This window comes from Pseudorca crassidens, chromosome 3, assembly GCF_039906515.1.
Source record: "Pseudorca crassidens isolate mPseCra1 chromosome 3, mPseCra1.hap1, whole genome shotgun sequence".
In the NCBI taxonomy this organism is placed as follows: Eukaryota; Metazoa; Chordata; class Mammalia; order Artiodactyla; family Delphinidae; genus Pseudorca; species Pseudorca crassidens.
This window is the reverse complement of record NC_090298.1, coordinates 77,880,457-77,906,869: the sequence shown is the minus strand read 5'-3', so window position 1 is coordinate 77,906,869 and position 26,413 is coordinate 77,880,457. Positions and strand designations below refer to the sequence as shown.

At 39.7% G+C, this 26,413-nt stretch overlaps 1 protein-coding gene and 1 long non-coding RNA gene across 4 annotated transcripts in view; one reads left to right on the top strand and one right to left on the bottom strand.

Annotated features, from left to right (window-relative positions):
- The window catches only part of PCSK1 (proprotein convertase subtilisin/kexin type 1), a 42,040-nt gene extending 29,487 nt beyond the window's left edge, over nucleotides 1-12,553 (top strand). For all 3 annotated transcript variants that reach the window (XM_067731276.1, XM_067731275.1, XM_067731277.1), the window contains 5 exons: nucleotides 1,876-2,109; nucleotides 5,208-5,365; nucleotides 6,740-6,873; nucleotides 8,432-8,593; nucleotides 10,700-12,553. In XM_067731276.1, coding sequence (XP_067587377.1) covers nucleotides 1,876-2,109; nucleotides 5,208-5,365; nucleotides 6,740-6,873; nucleotides 8,432-8,593; nucleotides 10,700-11,077 — 1,066 coding nt within the window. In that variant the 3' untranslated portion in view covers nucleotides 11,078-12,553. The remainder of the gene's footprint in view (nucleotides 1-1,875; nucleotides 2,110-5,207; nucleotides 5,366-6,739; nucleotides 6,874-8,431; nucleotides 8,594-10,699) is intronic.
- LOC137221514 (uncharacterized) overlaps nucleotides 1-26,413 on the bottom strand; it is a 276,726-nt gene that overhangs the window by 169,426 nt on the left and 80,887 nt on the right. The window lies entirely within an intron of this gene.

Below are 26,413 nucleotides of genomic sequence, written 5' to 3'. Positions count from 1 at the left end.
GTCCATGATGGGCTCTGGGGAGAAGATAGCAAGTTGAGACAGATTCCCCGATGGTTGTTTCACAACCTAGTGGTAAGATAGAAACCTTGAAGACTCAACACTTAGGCATTTATTATTTAATAAATAATGCTTGATTGGCTTGGTAGAAACAATGCAGGTCTCAAAGCTAAGGAAAAGCTTGAGATCATGAAAGACTCTAATGACTAATAGCAGTAAGTTTTAAAATTGTATTTAAGGCTAGTTAAACACTTGCACACACTCAATCATCCAACCAACCGATATTTACCAAGCATATATACCCTGCGCCTGGCATACTTCTGAGTGCTTGGTACACATCAGAGAACAAGATGGATAAAAATCTCAGCCCTTCTCCCAGCTGATTCTAGCAGGGGAGACAGACATTAATAATACACAAAACAAATGATTTGCTCAGTATGTTAGAAGATGATAAGCACTATGAAAGAAAAAAAAAGTGTAGCAAGGCAAGGGAGCTCAGGAGTATTTGGGGAGAATTGAAATCTTAAATAGGGTGATCAGGGAAGGTTTCATATTCATTATAACAGACCTGACAATCCCATGCATCTCTGATTTATCTTTATATTGCTGCTAAATTAATTTTGCCAAGACTCCTCATTATACCATTCCCTTGCTCAAAAATCCTCAATGGCTCCCCTTTACCCAAACGATAAAGTATAAGCTCCTTTTCCTGGCATTCAAGGCCCTCACCATCCGGCTCAGTACTCCAGCTCACCTCTTCCTTGCTTCAGTAAACAAGACTATTCACTGTACTCTGGTCACATCCTATCCTTCCCCTGTCAGAGATTTTGACCCATTGCCTCATCCCCTGTTCTCTCTCTTTCAACTTTTTGACATTCTACCCACCCTTTAAAAATCAACTCAAATATTTCCTCCTAGAAAAGCCATCCTAGATCTTTCCATCCCAAAAGAATTCTTTCTCTTCAAAGTTCTACAGTACATTATGCTATGAATACAGCATTCAGCAGATATATTATAGTTATTGAAAGACTTAGTTCATTTACTTGATTGTACACTTCTTAAAAACATGAACTACCTCCTTGAATATCCCCACACTATTCAGCATGGTGCCTTGTAAGAATGATCTCAAGTAGCTAAGAGCTTCTTGACACTTTTGCTATATAAAGAAAAGAGATAAAAAATATTTAAGAGTTGGGCTTCCCTGGTGGCGCAGTGGTTGAGAGTCTGCCTGCCGATGCAGGGGACATGGGTTCGTGCCCCGGTCTGGAGGATCCCACATGCCGCGGAGTGGCTGGGCCCGTGAGCCATGGCCGCTGAGCCTGCGCGTCCGGAGCCTGTGCTCCGCATCGGGAGAGGCCATGACAGTGAGAGGCCTGTGTACTGCAAAAAAATTAAAAAAAAAAAAATTATATATATATATATTTAAGAGTAGGTAGCCAGCCCATGTCTAAATCTGAGTGTTCCTAAGAAGGAAGTCAAAAGCTCAACTGTGGGTTCATAATGCTGAAAATACTAAGGCTGTTAATGAACAGCAGAAGATTGGAGGGCACAAAGGAAGTGCTGTCATTTTTAATTTTTGCTCCAGTTAAATGTAAGTACATAGGAATCAGGGGCCAAGTTCTACTTTTCTACAATGCTGAAAACCAATTTTACTCATGCTAAGATTGTAACTTATGTGGTATGAGGAGAAGTTTTCAAGACTGTATTTTAAATTATGAATGAAAGACATAACAATAGTGATACACACAAAATTTACATAAGCACAGTTGCAAAAGATACCTCATCATCTCTGAATGGAGATGATTGTTTTTAGCACTTGCTTTTGCAAGGAAACTTCTTTTTGTCCCTTAAAGATTCTTTGGGTCACTTCCTCTCCAGTCCAAATCTCACCTGGCGAGATATGCAGCACTTGGTTGTCTGGACCTCTGAGTATGACCCACTGGCCAATAACCCTGGATGGAAAAAGAATGGAGCAGGCTTGATGGTGAATAGTCGATTTGGATTCGGGTTGCTAAATGCCAAAGCTCTGGTGGATTTAGCTGATCCCAGGACCTGGAGCAGTGTGCCTGAGAAGAAGGAATGTGTTGTAAAGGACAATGACTTTGAGCCCAGGTAAGTGTCTCCAGGAATTTTAAACAAATGTGCGCCCATGGCACTATTTGAGTATGACATTTGTCACTCTGCCTAATTTTTCTCACCTACCCTTCTGAAGTAGATGGAGATGGCATTTGTCAGTGTTCCCTGTGTGTCCATGAGGAATCACAGAGATCAAAGATTTGCAAATCATGTTAACATATTTGTATTTTCCTCTCATAGCCTACCAACCCGATAGCAGTAAGTTAATGTGCACAATTGTTTTATATATCACTAAGAAAAATCATTGCCAATTAAACTATTACCAACCATCAGTTCTTTAATATTCATTCCAAATTCAAAGATGTTAAAGTTTTTTTTAATGCATCTTAGAAATGATGAAATGCAGTACTTGCCAACCAGTGTTACCCCAAACCTACTTCCAAAAGAACCTCGCTTCATGCCACAGTGCTTTGTGATTCATGACTTTCCTTCCGTGAAGGATCTTTTATCATATGGCTTTCAATTAGACTACACCTCTCCCACTACATCTAGCTACGGAAGCAGAATCTCGTATCAAGGCAACTGCAATTATACTGAAGACCCACTCACACAAAATACCCAAGGGTGGGAGGCTTGGAGGCCCTGCATTAGGGAGAGAAAATCATTTCTTAAGAGGGTATATTTCAGTATTGGACCACTTTTTGAAGGCTATAAGGCAAATCTGCTTGAATTCAATGCCATGGCAAATAGCATTGTATTTAAGTATCTGTGTCTTCCTTAACATTTTTTTCCTTTTTTCCCTTTTTATTTTATTGTGTTAAGAAGTCTTAACATGAGATCTACCCTCTTAAATTTTAAGTGTACAATACATAATTGTTAACTATAGGTACAATGTACAACTGATCTCTAGAACTTATTTATCTTGCTTAAAGTTTATGCCCAGTGATTAGGAACTCTCCATTCCCCCCACAAGCCTCAGGCAACCAACATTCCACTCTTTGATTCTATGAGTATTTTAGATTCCTCATATAAGTAGAATCATGCAATATTTATCTACCTGTGACTGGTTTATTCACTCAGCACAATGTCCTCAAGTTGTATCCATATTGTCACATAAAGCAGAATTTCCTTCTTTTTTAAAGCTAATATTCCATTGTATGTATGGAATATTACACATTCTTTATCCATTCATCTGTTGATGAATATCTAGGTTGTTTCCACATCTTGGCTACTGTGACTAATACTGCAATGAACATGGGAGTGCTAATATCTCTTTGAGATCCTGGTTTCAATTCTTGTGATAAATATCCAGAAGTGAGACTGCTGTATCATACGGCAGTTTTATTTTTTTTTAGGAAACTTCATACTGTTTTCCATAGTGGCTGTACCATTTTGCACTCCCACCAATTGTGCAAGGGCTCCAATTTCTCCACATGCTCATCAACACTTTGTCTTTTTTCTTTTTTTTAGTAATAGTCATCTGACTCTTAACAGGTGTTTTTTTTTTTTTGCGGTACGCGGGGGCCTCTCACTGTTGTGGCCTCTCCCGTTGTGGAGCACAGGCTCCGGACACGCAGGCTCAGCGGCCATAGCTCACGGGCCCAGCTGCTCCGTGGCATGTGGGATCTTCCCAGACCGGGGCATGGAACCCATGTCCCTTGCATCGGCAGGCGGAATCTCAACCACTGCGCCACCAGGGAAGCCCCTTGACAGGTGTTTTGATGTGGGTTTTGATTTGCATTTCCCTGATGATTAATGATGGTAAACATTTTTTTTTCACATACCTATTGGTCATTTGTATGTCCTCTTTGGAGAAATGTTAATTTAGGTCCTTAGTTCATTTTTGAATCAGGTTGTTGGTTTTTTTGCTATTGAGTTGTAGGAGTTCTTATATATTTTAGAGATTAACCCTTTATCAGATATTGTCTACCATTCTGCAGGTTGCCATTTCAGTTTGATTGTTTCCTTTGCTGTGCAGAGGCTTTTTAGTTTGATGTAGTCCTACTCGTTTATTTTGTGTGTGTGTGCTGCCTGTGCTTTTAATGTCATATCCATTAAATCAGTGCCAAGACCAATGTCATGAAGCTTTTTCCCTGTTTTCTTCTAGGAGTTTTACAGTTTCAGGTCTAATGGGTGGGTTTATGTCTGGGATCTCTATTCTCTTCTATTGGCTTGTATTTCTGTCTTTATGCCAGTACTATACTTTTTTCTTTTGAAGTATAGTTGATGTACAATATTATATAAGTTGCAGATGTAAAATATAGTGATTTACAATTTTTAAAGTTTATACTCCATTTATAATTATTATAAAATATTGGTTATATTCCCTGTGTTGTACAATATACCTTATAGCTTATTTTATACCTAAGAGTTTATACCTCTTAATCCCCTACCCCTGTATTGCCCCTCCACTTCCCTCTCCACACTGGTAACCACTAGTTTGTTCTCTATATCTGTGAGTCTGTTTCTTTTTTGTTATATTTACTAGTTTGTTGTGTATTTTAGATTCCACATATAAGTGATATCATACAGCATTTGTCTTTCTCTGACTTATTTCACTTAGCATAGTACTCACCAAGTCCAGCCATGTTGTTGCAAATGGCAAAATTTCATTTTTTTTTTATGGCTGGTTAGTATTCCATCGTATGTGTGTGTGTGTATCACATCGTCTTTATCCATTTATCTGTTGATAGACACTTAAGCTGCTTCCATATCTTGGCAATTATAAATAATGGTGCTATGAATACTGGGATGCATGTATCCTTTCGAATTAGTGCTTTTTTTCCTTCAGTACCATGCTGTTTTGATTGCTGTAGCTTTGTATTATATTTTGAAATTAAGAAGTGTGATTCCTCCAGCTTTGATCTTCTTTCTTGGGGTTGATTTGGCTATTTATAGTCTTTTGTGGTTCCATATAAATTGTAGAATTGTTTTTTCTATTTCCAGAAAAACCTTATCATTTTCTTGTGCATTAAAATTACTTTACACCTAATCCTGAATTGGTTTCTACTCGTAATAGACAGAGACAACAAGCCTAGCTGAGTATCTCCTTAAGAGTGTTGTGTACATATTTCCATAAAATGCAAGGAAGAAGAGATACACTTTGTTCAGTGATGATTCTTTAATGTATTTAGAGCCCTGAAAGCTAATGGAGAAGTTATCATAGAAATTCCAACAAGAGCTTGTGAAGGACAAGAAAATGCTATCAAGTCACTGGAACATGTGCAATTTGAAGCAACAATTGAATATTCCCGCAGAGGAGACCTTCATGTCACCCTCACTTCTGCTGCTGGTAAATTTCAACAAAATTCAATTTCTTCTAAATTATGTGTTTAAATTTTTCAGTATAAATTAAATGATTTCAAATCAATGATTGATTTTTGTTTATATATAGACCTAAGTCTTCCCATAGACACTTTCAGGTCTTAAAAAATATGTTTGTTTGGTTTTTTTTTGCATCAGAACTCTGCTCTGCTCATTCAAACTGATCCTTAGATAAGCAAAGAATGAGGCCTATTCAAATAATACCAATTAATAAACCCTTCTGAGTTATGCATTTTCAAACTGTGCTCATTATCCCAGGGCACTGATCTATCATTCATTTCTCTCAGGTAACACATTAGTGAAAATTACTCTAATAATTAAGCTGACAGATATATCAGTCTCATCCAAGGAATTAAGTGGAAAAACTGAGAATTCTGATCCATGAAAGAGAGTTGAGGAGACTAACAAATTTTCCACAATTATATGATTAAGACATATGATACGATATATGGACAATTTGTCCTCTCCTGAAAGGTTACTAAGTCAGACAAGATCATAGATGGTAAAGAGCTTGTGAAACATAAACCATGATCCAACCAGGAGAAGCTGTCCTAATCCTTTTTCATGTTTTAGTAGGGTTCAACTGACTAAATTTAATTCCCATAAGTGATGTATGAGAAAGATGAACTATCTCTATAATGCCCTTCCAGGATATGAACTTCCTAGAGGTTTGGAGTAAGTTCTGTTAATTCTGGAATTATGCTTCCTTAATACCTTGGAATTGGCCTGAAATATTGGCAGAATGCTTTTTCATTAATGGCCCTATAGTTCATTTGACACTTTCTTTTAAAAATATTATTTATTGATCTATAGAGAACTTGGATTTGAAAATTTAGAGTAACTACTCTTACTAGTAAACTACTTTTACTAGTAGATTTTATATGACAAGAGATTAAATTATATATGGCTTTATTTTATTATGTCTATGCTACATTATAGACTCAGGCACCTATTAAATTTTCAAAACTTCCTCTTAAATTTCAAAATGATAGTTCCATTAATATGTATGTTAGGTCTTTGATGCTCTTCTTTAATGTAGTTCATAAACATAGTTCTCTGAATTCTCCTTATTCAGATAAACCTTACTCAATATATTCATCCATTATTTATTTTTCTACAATATTTATTGACAGCTTATTATATGTCAGGCAATGCACTAAGTACTGTGAATAAAAACTTTTTTTTTTCCTGAGAATGTCTCCATCCTAGTATTATACTCAAAGGGAAAATTAAGAGGGCTAGTTTTACCCGGCTTCTATTTTCAGTTATCAAATGCTAAAGTGTGTCCTACTATCAGATCTGTTAGGACACTTGTTAATTTGTGATGCTTGCATGAAAACAGGAACCAGCACCGTACTGTTGGCTGAAAGAGAGCGGGATACATCTCCTAATGGCTTTAAGAATTGGGACTTCATGTCTGTTCACACATGGGGAGAGAATCCCATAGGCACTTGGACTTTGGGAATTACAGACATTGTAAGTATGAATGAAAGGATACAGAACCACAAGCTCACTTTTAAACACTCTGAAGCTCTTTTAAAGTTAGTGCATAAGAAAGGGCCCAAAGGAAATTTGATCACTCCTTATAGAGGTAAGGAGAAAGTTTAGTGTTTCAAGCTCTCCCCACTTGGCTATATAGAAAATAAATTTAAAAAAATTAGGCACCAGCCATATAAGAAGGAAGAAAATATATTTTGATACACAATGTGACAGACTGTGGGGCAAATCCAAGTATACCCATGTCATGTCAAAACACAGCCAGCCACATGACCTACTCAGCCACCAGAATCAGCTGTATTTACAACCATAGTTAAATGCTACACCAACTTTGCTATGACACTCTGCTGGGGTCATATGACAGAACTCTTAGCAATATTTACTGCAGTGGCTATTTAAAAGTAGCTTACTTGTTAGATAACATATCTTATTTAATACGACTTTTTTGGTTTTGTTTCAGTTATGAAACAAAAGCATTTCTCAGTTTTCTTTCTGTTTGCTAACACTGATTTTCTTCTATAATTGTAACACACAGTCCCAAAAATAAAGTGTCTGAGCAAAAAGCCAAATACATTTGAATTATTTATTTTTATATCATTTCTCCAGCATTTTCTATAGGTGAGCATATAAATGAGTGGTTTTTCAGGTCCAAGTTATTCTGAGATAGCAGTGTTATAAGTACCAGTAGCACCAGATTCAATGTCTAGATAACTTTTTTAAAATAAATGATTTTAAATTCCTGGAGATGTTACTTAAGTTAATAAAAATTCTACAGTCATTGTTACTTTTTTTTTTCTCTGAGAATAGCTTTCATCTAAAGACTGCTAAAATTGTGATTTAGCAATGGAAGTTGTAAAAATTTCTGCTCTCATAGGGAGAACAAGAAAACATTCTTAGTTTATGGTCCTGTTCCTGACCTTGGCTTCCATTCTTTTACTCAGTTTCACCATAAGGAAACTAAGAAAATCTGTTTACCAAGATGGGACTATTTTATACCAAGTCTGCAAAATCTGATTCTATAATTTTAGATTATTTTTAAAGATATTTTAGATTTTTTTAAAAGATATTTTAGATTTCAGCATTATTTTTAACATAATTGTTGAGCCTGTGAAAATTATTACTCTTCCCATAAATATACAGCTCTTAAGGACTGCTTAATGCTGAGGGCTATTTATATTACTCTGCAGACTTTTTTTTTCCCCAATGGAATGCTTCTAACAAGTTGATAATTGATAAATATAATTCTCATTATATAAGATATAGTCAACTTTTCAAGGACACACCCAGTATAGAAAAGAAGGTTCACGTAGAGAGTTCTCCTTTTTTAATTGAAGGCAATTAATCAGTTTTTAAATCTTTGAACCTGTCAACTATCTATTTTCATAGGAAGAGTGAGGCCAGTGATTTTTGTCTTTGTACCCAGAGCTCTACACATGAAATGCACAGAATTTTAAAATTAAACTATAAAATTTAGCTATTTTGAAGGAGTTTATATTGCTCAGAACATACACTAAAATTATGTATGCTTACTCATTAGTCTGGAAGAATGCAAAATGAAGGAAGAATCGTGAACTGGAAGCTAATTCTGCATGGGACCTCTTCTCAACCAGAACACATGAAACAGCCCCGAGTGTACACGTCCTACAACACCGTTCAGAATGACCGAAGAGGGGTGGAGAAGATGGTGGATTCGGGGGAGGTCTGTGTGGCTCTGTTCTTACTGGCATGTTCTTTTGTGAACTGTAGTAGACAGTGTAGTGGGTGAAGCTGCCCCTAACTTTTAGGCAGGAAGTGAATCAAACATGGGTTGGCAGGGCTTCCCTGGTGGCGCAGTGGTTGAGAGTCCGCCTGCCGATACAGGAGACACGGGTTCGTGCCCCGGTCCGGGAAGATCCCACATGCCGCGGAGCGGCTGGGCCCGTGAGCCATGGCCGCTGAGCCTGCGCGTCCGGAGCCTGTGCTCCGCAACGGGAGAGGCCACAGCAGTGAGAGGCCCGCGCACCGCAAAAAAAAAAAAAACACAAAAAAACATGGGTTGGGAGGAAAGGGAGTAGGAGTAAACTGTTTAGTTTCCATAGGAAATTGTTTCATTCATTTATTCTTTTATCCGAAAGTTAGAAATTAAAATGAATGAATTCAAAATTATTCAGTTCTCTAACATGAATTTTCTCCATTTATAACAATATCAAATTTTAAAGAGAGCTGTCTTTTTGTATGATCACGTATAGCTAACATTTGTATTGCACCTAGTTTGTAAGCATTTTTCACATTGTCTCATTTAACGAATAATCCTTGTAACCTAGAAAGGAGAGACCTCAATATATCCATTTTACAGAAAGAAGACCAAGGCTCAACTGATCAAATCATGCAGGCTTCTCTTTACTAATTCCTTAACTGACACTTCTTGGCAACTCCAAGGGGAGCTATAGAATCACAGTTTCTCTCAGAAAGTTGCCAAGGAAAGCTCAAGTCAGTCAGTTACGTTCCTAGGTCTCAGCCTACTGAGGCTGCTGGCCTCTCCCTTATCAGATGGTGGGCAGAAAACACATTTTCTTTATCTCTGTATCCCCCAGGCCTCTAGCACAGTGCCTCAGAGGTAGTAGGTAGGTTATCAGAATTCCCAGAATGTCCTTTCCTGAATAGGTCTGGCTCTGTGACAGGTGTTTTGGAAGGTACAAAGACATTATTTATTCAAGAAATTTATAAACTAGCTGTGAGAAGGCCTCAGCTCATATTATGGCCCGTTTACATTCTGCAGAATAGCTTTCCTCTGGGACTCCACCTTGGAGGCCTCCTCTTCCCAATTCTGGAGGCAGGTGGACCTTGTGGGTATTTCTTCCTCCAAGATTCCTTAAGGGGTATTAACAGGACCATTTGGCTGTTAAAATACTGAAATGCTTCCACAACGTTGACAAAGAGCCGCTTCTCTGATTTCTCCAGTTCCCCCCTTCCCCGCCCACCACCCCAATCTCTTCCCAGGCCCCTTCTGACAACTCAGAGGCTGAAAGTGCAGCTCCTGACAGAGCAAGAGGCCTCTAGAAAGCTATTCCCACATGACAGCACTGTTGGCGCCTCTGTACGAGTTATTACCTACATTATTATCAGCTCCTTCCCAAAACATGGGTGGGAGGAAAGGGAGTGGGAGTGGTAAACTTCTTCTTTTCCATAGGATGAAACCCTACTATCTTTTTTTTGCGGTACGCGGGCCTCTCACTGTTGTGGCCTCTCCTGTTGTGGAGCACAGGCTCCGGACGCGCAGGCTCAGCGTCCACGGCTCACGGGCCCAGCCGCTCCGCGGCATGTGGGATCTTCCCGGACCGGGGCACGAACCCGTGTCCCCTGCATCGGCAGGCGGACTCTCAACCACTGTGCCACCAGGGAAGCCCCCTACTATCTTTTAAAATTTATTTTTTCATCCAGAATTCAGACATTAAAATTAATGAATTCAATATTGTTAAATTCCCTAACATGAATTCTACTACAGCAGGCTGACAAGTGAAGGAGACCGATAGGTATGAGCGCTTACATACATCATCTGGTTCAGTCTTCAACACCACCAGAAATGGAGGGATTCTTATTGCCATCTTACAGGAGAAGTTCACGGAGTTTAAAAAGGTGCCAAAGGTGCCTCAGTAAATGAGAAAATGAGGATTGAACTCCGAGATAGTGTGATTCCAAGCCTTGTGCTCTCTCTGCTCCCCAGACTGCCTCTCGAGGGGCAGGCAGTGGGCGTGTGCTGCAGCTGGCTTGCCTGCTCCTGAATAATGAGCCTTCTCCCCTTTGCCGGTGGCTTTCTGTGTTTCAGGAGCAGCCCACACAAGAGAACCTGAATGAGAACCCTCTGGCATCCAAAAGCCCCAGCAGCAGCGGTGTGGGGGGCAGAAGGGATGAGCTGGCAGAGGGAGCCCCTTCTGAGGCCATGCTACAACTCCTACAAAGCGCTTTCAGCAAAAACTCACCCCCAAAGCAATCACCAAAGAAGTCTCCAAGTGCAAAGCTCAACATCCCTTACGAAAATTTCTATGAAGCCCTGGAAAGGCTGAACAAACCTTCCCAGCTTAAAGACTCTGAGGATAGTCTGTATAATGACTATGTTGATGTTTTCTATAACACGAAACCTTATAAGCACAGGGATGACCGGCTGCTGCAAGCTCTGGTGGACATTCTGAGGAAGGAAAATTAAAATGAGTGGTGGCCCTAAGTTGGAAATAGTCATGCTTTTTCCTTCCCGTTAGATATTGCCTGTGTCTGAAGTGGTTGTTTTGTCATTGATTCTTCTGCTTGTAATATCCTTTGCGGTACTTTTTCTTTTTCTCCCCAACCTGGATAGTTGAAAGCTCTGAGCTCAAGCAGTAAATCCAACTTCCTGAATTGATTATAGCTCTTTCAAAACACATCTTCCCTGCCTGCACAAGTCAAATGTTTTGTTCTTTCTGGAGCCACGGTTCAGACGTGGTCCTCATACCACATGAGAATGCCTCCTCAAGCCTCTCATTTCATGTCTGAAAAGAAAAGGCATCACCTGGGCAACAGTTAATTTGAAAAAGTAATCTGCAAAAAATGAGAGGAAGGAAAACTATTCTTAACAGCTTGTCCTCTGTCTTTGCCATGTGGTGATTCAAATTTTGATGCCAAAGAAGGGTTTGGAAAGTCTCTAATGAAGGAGTTCACAATCAGACTCACACCCTGGGTCTTTCTACTCCAAAGTACTGCTCATTCAGGAAGTGGCCATTAGATCATCCTGGGGAAAGGCTGGGTTATTTAGATCCAGAAACAGGCCTCAAACCCTGCATTTTCTGGGTTGAGCAGTTTTAGAGCATTTTTCTTTGCTTGGCTTGGTGTACCATGGAGAGGCCTCCATGGATCTAAAGGTGACTGTGACTCGTGCTGTGAGCTCTGGCCTTCCTCTCTTCCTCATTACCTTCTCCTTTCTCAGCCACAAACTAAATACTGAGAGAGCTACTGATACCACTTTCTTAGAACAAACTTATACTCGGGACTTGGCAAATTCCTAATCATAATGTTTTTAATAGTCATAATAGGAAACCACTCATAACATGGAAAACCAATAACAGGAAATTATTCATAATAAGGAGAGCCAGTGGGAGGTTTCATTTGCTTTTTAAATTATGTTCATTAGAGCAGATTTTTCTGGATCTTTGAAACTGAGTGTTTATTCCTTGACGTTAAAGGCCCTTCTCCAGTCTTATAGATGATAGTATCCAAATTCTCACCAAACTGTTCCCAAGCTTCAACTCAGAGGACACAAGCTGGCAGCCCAAAGGCTAGATTTTGTTTGGCCTGTTAAATGTTTTAAATATGTGAGTGATTATTGAAAATATGAGATTTCACATAAAACCTAATTCTCAGACCCATCTTCCCTCATCGCAACAGTTGGCTGGAGCTGAGTAGCAGCTGCCCAGCTAGACTTGAACACATGCCCCCATGATACCCTGTTCCGTGCTGCTTATCACGGGCACCTTACAGGTCAGCATTCAATAGGCATTTGATTTTACCCTTTCCTGCACTAATGAACATGTACAAAGTGTAAATGCATTAGGAAAGAAATATCCCCAACTTCTTTCTGTATGATAATCCATAATTATAAGAATCTGTCATGATCTAATTTATAGGCCAAAAAAAAAAAAAAATGGTATTTGAGACCCCTGAAAGTAGCTCTGAAATCCTGTTTGACTTATGTGTTTAATCTCACCTTACCCAGATGCTCATTTATACTAATTCATTAACTGCCAATCCCCTCACTTTCCACTCCCTATATGCTCACAAAGCTTCCTGTCACCTACAATACTGGCATTCTCCCACTGAATTTGCTGTTTGCAATTCTTCCATGAAGTCTGAACTTCATAAGGCCACACATGCACTGGACCAGGAAGAGAACTACATTGAACTAGATCAGGAAAAGAACCCTAGAGTCTGTCACTTGCTTTAAAGTGTGTTTGGTAAGACAAACTTTCACCCCCAATTCTACCATTTGAATTTGTGCAGAATGAGGGTATTTCCAGAGCAATACCCATGATGCATGTAGGATGTTCTCCTGAAAGAACTGCAGTATCACTCTGTCCTTGGAAGTATCACGTGTTTGATACATAGTGTTAGATAGAATTTTGAAAATTTCTGCACAAGAAAAAGTATTAAATAAAGCTGAAAAGTACCAGAGAGTTGTTAGATCAATTTTCAACTAAAAAAATAAAGCTAAGGCCCAGAGAGGCCAATAAACAGTAAAAAATGAAAACTCATCCTATCCCCATTCCTAACCTAGTGCTAATTGTATGAAGCTTTCTTTTTCATTCTTCTGACAGTATCTTTTCCTGGTTAAAACCCCAACCAACCATTGGATTGTAGCCAAAGGTTCAATCAAGAGAAGCTTTAATGTTTAAATAAAGTCATGTTTGAATGTTTCCAACCTGGAATATACTGTTCAGACATAAAATATTTTTGTCAGTCTTTCTTAGTGCCTGTGTGGATTTTTGTGAAAATGTAGAAAAGGAAACTTATATAATATTTCCCTCAGAATTTTAAACTATATTTTCTTTACAGGTATTTATAATGCTTTACCAAATGCTTTTATCAAACAGAATTTTAAAAGGCATAATAAATTATATCAAAAACCAAAATTTTCCTGAGAATAAGAGAGTTTCATCCAATAAAATATTTTTGAAAGGCATGTTCCTCTGTCAGTGAAAACAAAAAGTATAATATATATGTGTTGTGGTATTAAAAATGACATTTGTCTAGTAGCCTAATACAATGTGTAGCTGAGTTTAACATGTATGGTTTTAGCATTTTTAAAGGAACTCCCACATTATATACTTGATGTATTAACTAGAATATGTACAATATGCTTATAAATCAAAAGAATAAATGGTTTCTCACAAAGTCAAAAAAAAAAAGCTTATGTTTCCAACAAAAACAGGACCTCCTTCTCTTACTTATTATATTTCCCAAATGAACCGTAAAAAGGAAAAGGTGAAGGTTTACATTAAGAAGTTAAATGGGCTTTCTTTCCTTTTTTATTAATTATTCTTCTTTATTTTTTGGCTTCACCACAGGGCATGTGGGATCTTAGTTCCCCGACCAGGGATTGAACCCAAGCCCCCTGCAGTGGAAGCATAGAGTCTCAACCACTAGACCACCAGGGAAGTCCCTAAATGGGCTTTCTTGAAGGTAATTTAAGAATCTGCTTAAATAGGTATATTTCATTTTCCTTTATAGCCCCGTCTTTCACTGTGTGAATTGTATGATTGAGCGTTAACTAAAGTGTTGAGGGAAAAACAGAAAACAAAAAACCCGAACTACAGGGACTGCATGTGAGAGAAGTCATTTGCAACAGTTCACTAATCATGACATTGTTTATAGGCCAGATTACAGCAACTAAGCATTAACTCCCTCCCAGAGGGCCCCTCATTAGAAGCCCCCAATTCCTAACTCTGATCTCCTATTCTCAGGCCCATTTTTCTCTCCTGCTTCAAACCTTCATTCCAGGAATTTCCATCCACCATTGCAGAATCTGACCTCTTCCTACTGGGAGGTGGGAGGGGGAGTGTTGGTTTTCCCCCAAACCCCATTCCTTCCCTCTAAGTTATAAATACTCAGTAAAACTAAAATAATTTTTCAAGAATTCCAGAGGATTGTTCAACTGGCTTTTGTCCTCCATATCCAGCCACCTTCAAAGTCTTCCCACCAGGAGGGTTGAAGATATATCTCTGTTTTCTTTTGAATGCCCATTTGGTAACTATTGGACTAACCATGTGCAGGTTGTGAGTACAAACACAAATACACACACATGACTCAAGGACAGACATTAATTCTTAAATATAAATTTAAACCCATAAGCAGGAAGAGCAATGTTTTCCTAACTGCCTCATAATTTTACAAGGCTATGTAGCACTAACACACACGATGATGATGATTATTCACTCTACTCCTTCTGCCCCAGTGGACAGAGTGTACTTTCCTGGCCTATGGATGCTAAGCTTGATCTGCTTTGGTCAACGAAATATTAGTGAACGTGGTGCAAATAAGGGCCCTAAATCTGCTCGCGGTTTGGCTTGGCGCTTACTTTTCGGTGGTTCCGTGCTATGAGAAGAGTATGTTCCTGGGAGCTATTGCCCCTTCAGCCTGTTTCCGGAACAGATATATATGGAGCAGATCCACATTCTGGAACAAACCCCAGCCATCTCACAGCATGAACCAGAGCTGTCCAGATGAGTGCAGCCTAAATAAACTGAACTCGTCACCTTGGCAAGTTGAATTGAGAATAAATGCTGGTTGTAAGCAACTGAGTCTTCAGGTAGTTGATTACACAGCCTTACTATATCAACAAAACTCATAAAAGTTCCATTTGTTCATTCCACTACCAATACCATCCCTTTCAAATTGTGCCTTCTTGAGCCTAGAGTACAAAAAAGAGCCAGTATTAAACCATGCACCTCTTAATGCTGATCCAATAGATAAACAAAAACCCTGCCCAAGCTTAGTTCTACCTGGAAGCAGAGCCTCAGATAATAAACAACTGCATACAGATAGTCATTTAGGAGGTAATAGCCAAGAGCAAAAATGACTCTCACATAACTCTCAAGGAGCATGGAGTAACATTGATCAGCACAAGACTTCCCAAAGACTAGAATGGACGTTTCAGCTGACAATGGCATTGGTAGAAGGTAGCTCAGAGCAGACACCTATGCTCCCCTCTCTCCCCCGTCCCTACCCCATTCAATGCCTTCATGGTCCACCAGCCGCTCTCAGAAGCAACCCCAGCATAAGGGAAGAAAACTTGATTGGCTGAGATCAAGTTGGCACCACTTATTAGAAACGCAACTTTCAACATAAACAAAGTTCTGTTACAAAAAAATAATGAAGTAACTTTTGCTCACTTGGGTTTTGGCTTGCAATTTGTACATCTGTACAATTTGTGTTGCCTGTATATTGCTACATATAGATATTAGGTAAGCACTAATCTATCATCAGTGTATGCGCAAAGAGGTGACTATGGTCATTATGTGTCCACCATTCTCAGGGCATGTGCAAGGGAGGCAAAAATCACTTTCTATATGGGACCTCTATCATGTGTGCTCCTTCCAGACAACTTGCTTGGAACTCCATAAAGGACATTCACTCTCATCCACACCCACATACCCTCCACCTCCATAGAAGCCCATATTGTAGGTATTTTCACTGAATATTTACCTGGGGAAGGGGCCACAGTCTCAAAAAGGGTCTTCTTCATAGGAGAAGGTAGGGGGAAACATTCTCAGGTCTGCTCCTACAGGGCTGTCATGACTATTCCCTTCCATCGTCAGTTCCTTTATCCCTGGCCCTAGTAGCCCTAACAGCAGATGGTTTATAACTCTAGATGCTGCTTTGATGTGAGGAGAGTAGCCTCTATATCTGGTTCTGCCTTAAATCCTTTAGAGTTACTACTGGCATCATCATTATTAAAGGGCAAGAAAAGTCTGAAAATGCAACAGCAACAGCTAAAGGTATAGGTTCTTGAGTCACCCACAAGTAAATTTGAATTCTGGCTCTACAATGTCCCAGCTGTGTGCCCTTGAGAAGGTTACTTCACCTCTCTGGGTCTTGTTTCTTCATGTATGACAATGAAGTCTACTGCTCATAGGTTCACTGTTAGAATTAAATAAGATAATGGAGATAAATAATTCAGTATGGTTCTTGACCTAATAAATATTCAATAAATTTTAGTTTTTATAATTAGTGAGACTGCTACTCTTATTATTACTATGGTGCTGTGAAAACAAAATGGACATTAAAGCCAAATAGATTTCAATATGCAGCTCTTACCTACAAATTCAAGACAGGAGAAAAAATTAGAATCAATCAAGAAGATGGGCTAGAGCGGGAAGACGGCGGAAGAGTAAGACGCAGAGATCACCTTCCTCCCCACAGATACATCAGAAATACACCTACACGTGGAACAACTCCTACAGAACACCCACTGAACGCTGGCAGAAGACATCAGACCTCCCAAAAGGCAAGAAACCCCCCCCACGTACCTGGGTAGGGCAAAAGAAAAAAGAATAAATAGAGACGAAAGGATAGGGACGGGACCTGCACCAGTGGGAGGGAACTGTGAAGGAGTGGGAGGGAACTGTGAAGGTTTCCACACACTAAGAAGCCCCTTCGCGGGCAGAGACTGCGGGTGGCGGAGGGAGAAAGCTTCGGAGTCACGGAGGAGAGCGCAGCAACAGGGATGCAGAGGGCAAAGCAGAGAGATTCCCGCACAGAGGATCAATGCCGACCAGCACTCACCAGCCCGAGAGGTTTGTCTGCTCACCCGCCGGGCGGGCGGGGCTGGGAGCTGAGTCTCAGGCTTCGGTCAGAGCGCCGGGAGAGGACTGGGGTTGGTGGCGTGAACACAGCCTGCAGGGGGTTAGTGCACCACGGCTAGCCGGGAGGGAGTCCAGGGAGAAGTCTGGACCTGCCAAAGAGGCAAGAGACTTTTTCTTCCCTCTTTGTTTCCCGGTGCACGAGGAGAGGGGATTAAGAGCCCTGCTTAAAGGAGCTCCTGAGACGGGCAGGAGCCGCGGCTAACAGGGCAGACCCCAGAGACTGGCGTGAGACGCTAAGGCTGCTGCTGCCGCCACCAAGAAGCCTGTGTGCGAGCACAAGTCACTATACACACCTCCCCTCCCGGGAGCCTGTGCAGCCCGCCACTGCCAGGGTCCCAGGATCCAGGGACAACTTCCCCGGGAGAACGCACGGCTGGCCTCAGGCTGGTGCAACGTCACACCGGCCTCTGCCTCTGCAGGCCCGCCCCGCATCCGCATCCCTCCCTCCCCTCAGCCTCAGTGAGCCAGAGTCCCCTAATCAGCTGCTCCTTTAACCCTGTCCTGTCTGAGCAAAGAACAGACGCCCTCAGGCGACCTACATGCAGAGGCGGGTCCAAATCCAAAGCTGAACTCAGGGAGCTGCGAGAACAAAGAAGAGAAAGGGAAATCTCTCCCAGCAGCCTCAGAAGCAGTGGATTAAAGCTCCACAATCAACCTGATGTACCGTGAACCTGTGGAATACCTGAATAGACAATGAATCATCCCAAATTGAGGAGGTGGACTTTGAGAGCAAGATTTATGACTTTTTCCCCTTTTCCTCTTTTTGAGTATGTATGTGTATACTTCTGTGTGAGATTTTGTCTGTATAGCTTTGCTTTCACCATTTGTCCTAGGGTTCTGTCCGTCCGATTTTTTTTTTACTTAAAAAAATTTTTTTTCTTAAAAATTATTTTAATAACTTTATTTTATTTTATCTTACTTTATTTTATTTTATCCTCTTTCTTTTTTCTTTCTACTTTTTCTCCCTTTTATTCTGAGCCATGTGGATGAAAGGCTCTTGGTACTGCAGCCAGGAGTCAGTGCTGTGCTTCTGACGTGGGAGAGCCAACTTCAGGACACTGGTCCACAAGAGACCTCCCAGCTCTATGAAATATCAAACGGCAAAAATATCCCAGAGACCTACATCTCAACACGAGCACCCAGCTCCACTCAACGACCAGTAAGCTACAGTGCTGGACACCCTATGCCAAACAACTAGCAAGACAGAAACACAACACTACCCATTAGCAGAGAGGTTGCCTAAAATCATAATAAGTCCACAGACATGCCAAAACACACCACCAGACGTGGACCTGCCCACCAGAAACACAAGATCCAGCCTCATCCACCAGAACACAGGCACTGGTCCCCTCCACCAGGAAGCCTACACAACCTACTGAACCAACTTTAGCCACTGGGGACAGACACCAAAAACAATGGGAACTACGAACCTGCAGCCTGAAAAAATGAGACCCCAAACACAGTAAGATAAGCAAAATGAGAAGACAGAAAAACACACAGCAGATGAAGGAGCAAGATTAAAAACCTAACAGACCTAACAAATGAAGAGGAAATAGGCAGTCTACCTGAAAAAGAATTCAGAATAATGATAGTAAAGATGATCCAAAATCTTGGAAATAGAATAGACAAAATGCAAGAAACATTTAACAAGGACCTAGAAGAACTAAAGAGGAAACAAGCAATGATGAACAACACAATAAATGAAATTAAAAATACTCTAGAAGGGATCAATAGCAGAATAACTGAGGCAGAAGAACGGGTAAGTGACCTGGAAGATAAAACAGTGGAAGTAACTACTGCAGAGCAGAATAAAGACAAAAGAATGAAAAGAACTGAGGACAGTCTCAGAGACCTCTGGGACAACATTAAACACACCGACATTCGAATTATAGGGGTCCCAGAAGGGGAAGAGAAAAAGAAAGAGACTGAGAAACTATTTGAAGAGATTATAGTTAAAAACTTCCCTAATATGGGAAAGGAAATAGTTAATCAAGTCCAGGAAGCACAGAGAGTCCCATACAGGATAAATCCAAGGAGAAACATGCCAAGACACATTTTAATCAAACTGTCAAAAATTAAAAACAGGGCTTCCCTGGTGGCGCAGTGGTTGAGAGTCCACCTGCCGATGCAGGGGACACGGGTTCGTGCCCCGGTCTGGGAAGATCCCACATGCCGTGGAGCGGCTGGGCCCGTGAGCCATGGCCACTGAGCCTGCGCGTCTGGAGCCTGTGCTCTGCAACAGGAGAGGCCACAACAGTGAGAGGCCCGCATACCGCAAAACAAAAAACAAACAAAAAAAAAAATTAAAAACAAAGAAAACATATTAAAAGCAGCAAGGGAAAGACAACAAATAACACACAAGGGAATCCCCATAAGGTTAGCAGCTGATCCTTCAGCAGAAACTCTGCAAACCAGAAGGGATTGGCACGACATATTTAAAGTGATGAAGGAGAAACAACTAAAACCAAGATTACTCTACCCAGCAAGCATCTCATTCAGATTTGATGGAGAAATTAAAACCTTTACAGACAAGGAAAAGCTGAGAGAGTTCAGCACCACAAAACCAGCGTCACAACAAATGCTAAAGGAACTTCTCTAGGCAAGAAACACAAGAGAAGGAAAAGACCTACAATAATGAACCCAAAACAATTAAGAAAATGGGAATAGTAACATACAAATCGATAATTACCTTAAATGTAAATGGATTCAATGCTCCCACAAAAAGGCACAGACTGGCTGAATGGATACAAAAACAAGGCCCATATATATGCTGTCTACAAGAGACCCACTTCAGACCTAGGGACACATACAGACGGAAAGTGAGGGGATGGAAAAGATATTCCATGCAAATGGAAACCAAAAGAAAGCTGGAGTAGCAATTCTCATATAAGACAGCATAGACTAAAATAAAGAGTATTACAAGAGACAAGGACACTACATAATGATCAAGGGATCGATCCAAGAAGAAGATATAACAATTGTAAATTTCTATGCACCCAACATAGGAGCACCTCAATACATAAGGCAAATACTAACAGCCATAAAAGGGGAAATCGACAGTAACACATTCATAGTAGGGGACTTTAACACCCCAATTTTACCAATGGACAGATCATCTAAAATGAAAATAAATAAGGAAACACAAGCTTTAAATGATATATTAAACAAGATGGACTTTATTGATATTTATAGGACATTCCATCCAACAACAACAGAATACACATTTTTCTCAAGTGCTCATGGAACATTCTCCAGGATAGATCATATCCTGGCTCAAAAATCAAGGCTTGGTAAAATTAGAGAAAATTGAAATTGTAACAAGTATCTTTTCCAACCACAACGCTATGAGATTAGATATCAATTAATGGAAAAGATCTGTAAAAAATACAAACACATGGAGGCTGAACAATACACTACTTAATAACAAAGTGATCACTGGAGAAATCAAAGAGGAAATCAAAAACTACCTAGAAACAAATGACAGTGCAGACACGATGACCCAAAACCTATGGAATGCAGCAAAAACGGTTCTAAGAGGTAAGTTTATAGCAATAAAATCCTACCTTAAGAAACCTAAGCTTTCACCTAAAGCAATTAGAGAAAGAAGAACAAAAAACCCCCAAAGTTAGCAGAAGCAAGAAATCCTAAAAATCAGATCAGAAATAAATGAAAAAGAAATAAAGGAAACCACAGCAAAGATCAATAAAACTAAAAGTTCGTTCTTTGGAAGATAAACAAAATTGATAAACCATTAACCAAACTCATCAAGAAAAAAAGGGAGAAGACTCAAATCAATAGAAGTAGAAATGAAAAAGGAGAAGTAACAACTGACACTGCAGAAATACAAAAGATCATGAGAGATTCCTACAAGCAACTCTATGCCAATAAAATGGACAACCTAGAAGAAATGGACAAATTCTTAGAAATGCACAACCTGCCAAGACTGAATCAGGAAGAAATAGAAAATATGCACAGACCAATCACAAGCACTGAAATTGAAACTGTGATTAAAAATCTTCAAACTAGCAAAAGCCCAGGACCAGATGGTATCACAGCGAATTCTATCAAACATTTAGAGAAGAGCTAACACCTATCCTTCTCAAACTCTTCCAAAATATAGCAGAGGGTGGAACACTTGCAAACTCATTCTACGGGGCCACCATCACCCTGATACCAAAACCAGACAAAGATATCACAAAGAAAGAAAACTATAATCCAATATCACTGATGAACATAGATGCAAAAACCTCAACAAAATACTAGCAAACAGATTCCAACAGTACATTAAAAGGATCATTCACCATGATCAAGTGGGGTTTATCCCAGGAATTCAAGGATTCTTCAGTATACGTAAATCAATCAACGTGATACACCAGATTAACAAATTGAAGGAGAAAAACCATATGATCATCTCAATAGATGCAGAGAAAGCTTTCGACAAAATTCAACACCCATTTATGATAAAAACCCTCCAGAAAGTAGGCATAGAGGGAACTTCCCTCAACATAATAAAAGCCATATATGACAAACCCACAGCCAACATCATCCTCAATGGTGAAAAACTGAAAGCATTTCCACTAAGATCAGGAACAAGACAAGGTTGCCCACTCTCACCACTCTTATTCAACATAGTTTTGGAAGTTTTAGCCACAGCAATCAGAGAAGAAGCGGAAATAAAAGGAATCCAAATCAGAAAAGAAGAAGTAAAGATGTCACTGTTTGCAGATGACATGATACTATACATAGAGAATCCTAAAGATGCTACCAGAAAACTACTAGAGCTAATCAATGAATTTGGAAAAGTAGCAGGATACAAAATTAATGCACAGACATCTCTGTCATTCCTATACATTAATGATGAAAAATCTGAAAGTGAAATTAAGAAAACACTCCCATTTACAATTGCAACAAAAAGAATAAAATATCTATGAATAAACCTACCTAAGGAGACAAAAGACCTGTATGTAGAAAATTATAAGACACTGATGAAAGAAATTAAAGATGATACAAATAGATGAAGAGATATACCATATTCTTGGATTGGAAGAATCAACATTGTGAAAATGACTCTACAACCCAAAGCAATCTACAGATTCAATGCAATCCCTATCAAACTACCACTGGCATTTTTCACAGAACTAGAACAAAGAATTTCACAATTTGTATGGAAACACAAAAGACCCCGAATAGCCAAAGCAATCTTGAGAACGAAAAACGGAGCTGGAGGAATCAGGCTCCCTGACTTCAGACTATACTACAAAGCTACAGTAATCAAGACAGTATGGTACTGGCACAAAAACAGAAAGATAGATCAATGGAACAGGATAGAAAGCCCAGAAATAAACCCACACACATATGGTCACCTTATCTTTGATAAAGGAGGCAGGAATGTACAGTGGAGAAAGAACAGTCTCTTCAATAAGTGGTGCTGGGAAAACTGGACAGGTACATGTAAAAGTATGAGATTAGATCACTCCCTAACACCATACACAAAAATAAGCTCAAAATGGATTAAAGACCTAAATGTAAGGCCAGACACTATCAAACTCTTAGAGCAAAACATAGGCAGAACACTCTTTGACATAAATCACCGCAGGATCCTTTTTGACCCACCCCCTAGAGAAATGAAAATAAAAACAAAAATAAACAAATGGGACCTAATGAAACTTCAAAGCTTTTGCACAGCAAAGGAAACCATAAACAAGATGAAAAGACAACCCTCAGAATGGGAGAAAATATTTGCAAATGAAGCAATGGACAAAGGATTAATATCTAAAATTTACAAGCAGCTCATGTAGCTCAATAACAAAAAAACAAACAACCCAATGCAAAAATGGGCAGAAGATCTAAATAGACATTTCTCTGAAGAAGATATACAGATTGCCAACAAACACATGAAATAATGCTCAACATCATTAATCATTATAGAAATGCAAATCAAAACTACAGTGAGATATCATCTCACACCAGTCAGAATGGCCATCATCAAAAAATCTAGAAACAATAAATTCTGGACAGGGTGTGGAGAAAAGGGAACACTCTTGCACTGCTGGTGGGAATGTGAATTCGTAGAGCCACTTTGGAGAACAGTATGGAGGTTCCTTAAAAAACTACAAATAGAACTACCATATGACCCACAATTCCACTACTGGGCATATACCCTGAGAAAATCATAATTCAAAAAGAGTCATGTACCAAAATGTTCACTGCAGCTCTATTTACAATAGCCAGGAGATGGAAGCAACCTAAGTGTCCATCATAGGATGAATGGATAAAGAAGATGTGGCACATATATACAATGGAATATTACTCAGTCATAAAAAGAAACGAGGGCTTCCCTGGTGGTGCAGTGGTTGAGAGTCCGCCTGCCAATGCAGGGGACACAGGTTCGTGCCCTGGTCCGGGAAGATCCCACATGCCACGGAGCGGCTGGGCCCGTGAGCCATGGCCACTGAGGTTGCCCGTCCGGAGCCTGTGCTCCACAACGGGAGAGGCCACAACAGTGAGAGGCCCGCGTACTGCAAAAAAAAAAAAAAAAAAAAAAAAAAAAAGAAACGAAATTGAGTTATTTGGAGTGAGGTGAATAGACCTAGAGTCTGTCATACAGAGTGAAGTAAGTCAGAAAGAGAAAGAAAAATGCCGTAGGCTAACACATATATATTGAATCTAAGAAATAAAAAATGTCATGAAGAACCTAGGGATAAGATGGGAATAAAGACACAGACCTACTAGAGAATGGACTTGAGGATATGGGGAGGGGGAAGGGTAAGCTGTGACAAAGTGATAGAGTGGCATGGACATATATACACTAGCAAATGTAAAATAGATAGCTAGTGGGAAGCAGCTGCATAGCACAGGGAGATCGGCTCGGTGCTTTGTGACCACCTAGAGGGGTGGGATAAGGAGGGTGGGAGGGAGGGAGACGCAAGAGGGAAGAGATATGGGAACATATGTATATGTATAACTGATGCACTTTGTTATAAAGCAGAAACTAACACACCATTGTAAAGCAATTATACTCAAATAAAGATGTTAAAAAAAAAGATGGAAATACTGTAAATTATTACTGGCCAAGGTGATGTTGCCTTGGAAATTGTCATTGCAATGGGAACCTTCTTCTCCTAACGCAAGATTGGAAAGTAGCCAATGAAGATTGGACTGCAATGAGAAGTCAGTGTCAAAGTGACAGTTAAGACTCCGACAGCAGTTACCCAAGGCCAAGGAAAGCCACAGGTAACATGTGAAGAGAAAGGAGATGAAGAAATAAAGAAACAATTTGCTACATTTTGTCTTATGTCCAATCACTTTTTCTGTGTGCAATGAGTCAGAGTTTTCAAATGCAAACATTTTTTAAAGCATTGAGAATTGTTGATACTAACAACAATTGAAAACAATGAGTCCTTAACTGTATCTGCAGCACGGTGCATTGTTTAGTTGAATTCTCACAAAAATTGTAAACGAAATAGGAGATAGATAATATGAGTGTCCTTATTTTGTAGATTAGAGAATTGAAGCAGAGAGAGGTACTGTGGTTTGTTCAAGGTCACATAGATAACAAGTAGTAGAATTGAGATTTTAACCTGGCAGTAATTCCACATCCCAGGCTATGCCTTATATTAGCAAGACAAAAAGGTGACATAGATTTGAGAAAATATTTATAGTATGGGAATCAAATGAATAGTATGTGTCTTAGTTCTTTTCTATTAGAATTAATAGAAATAGCTTTAAGTGAACATTTACTACATGATAAGCACATAGGTTCTATATTTTCACAATGATGAGATAATAATTCATGAGAATAGATGTACTATTTCTAATGCTTGCATTATGCTACAAGGGAAATGTTTTCACAGTTATTGAAACTGAGATTCAGAGAGGTTAAGTCACTGACCCAAGGTCACACAGCTAAGCCAAAATTTTAAAACTGGTCTATCTGACCCCGTCTTTTCACTATGCCATCCTGTTTGACTTTTCGGTTGTACTTCGAACTTTCAAACTGATGCCTCAATAGACAATCTTATGCTTCCAGAAACAACTAGATAGATTTTATACTGCTTCTTCACTTCAAATTTTCAAATCTCAATAAATTTAAAACTGGGAGAGGCAGTTGTCTTTATCAGTAATCACTCTATGACCTATCTTGAAAGGAACCAAAGCTCTTCTCTTAAGAGAGCAACAGTCCAATCCAATAACTCACGCATTCTTTGGATCAAGAATCAACTCCACATGAATTTATGTGTAGTCCAGCCCAAGGGCTGCCAAAACATATTGAAAATGGATGTTATTAGTCTGGGCATGATCTCTAGGAGTTTTCTACTATGTTGGGCCATTTTATTTGCCCTTCCTGCCTTGATGCTGATGTATCTTTTTTCCCTGAAAGTGTATTCTTCAGCATATTAATCAGTGGCGTGTGTGTGTGTGTGTGTGTGTGTGTGTGTGTGTGTGTTAAAAAGGGATTCCCTGGTCATGTACAGTTGTGAAACAGTGAATGAAAAACTGAGTGTTTTGTATTCCTTTATTGTAGGAGTTCTCAGAAGTCCTCTCAATACAATGCTGTGCATTCTAACTCTTCAAGAGGCAGATGTACTTCTCCAGACAGAATCCTTTTTTCCTGGACCGTCTTCCAGGACCAGTGTTCTCTCAGCTCACTTGGTGAGATATGATCTGCCAGAAAACTACCTCCAGTTAATACTTTCCTAGTGTGATTCTGGGTTCTATCAGAGGTAAGGCTTACAATCACCACATGCTTGATTCTTTCTGAGACTGTACAGCTCATGCCTTCTCCTTGCCTCAGTACAAAGTGCTACAGCACCCGTCAGCTGACAGAAAACGTGTGCCAACTGTTATCAATGAGGAGATGAGTCAGAGCCCACCCACAGTGATCCCTGGGGAGAGCTGGAACTCATCTTCATGAGGGGAGAAAAGTGAGATGTGAGAAAAAAGAGGGAACCTACTCAGTCACTCATGTCCATAATAGGTAGAGTGGCCATTTTCCCAATTTGTTGAGTACAGCTCAGTTTACCTCTGTTGCCCAAGCATAAATTATTATTTCAACAGTATCTTGTTGGACAATAACTGTATTTTGTTACTAGAGCATGGGTGTGCATTGCCTTCTTGGCTCACAGATGATAATGCACTTGCCTAAATTGTTT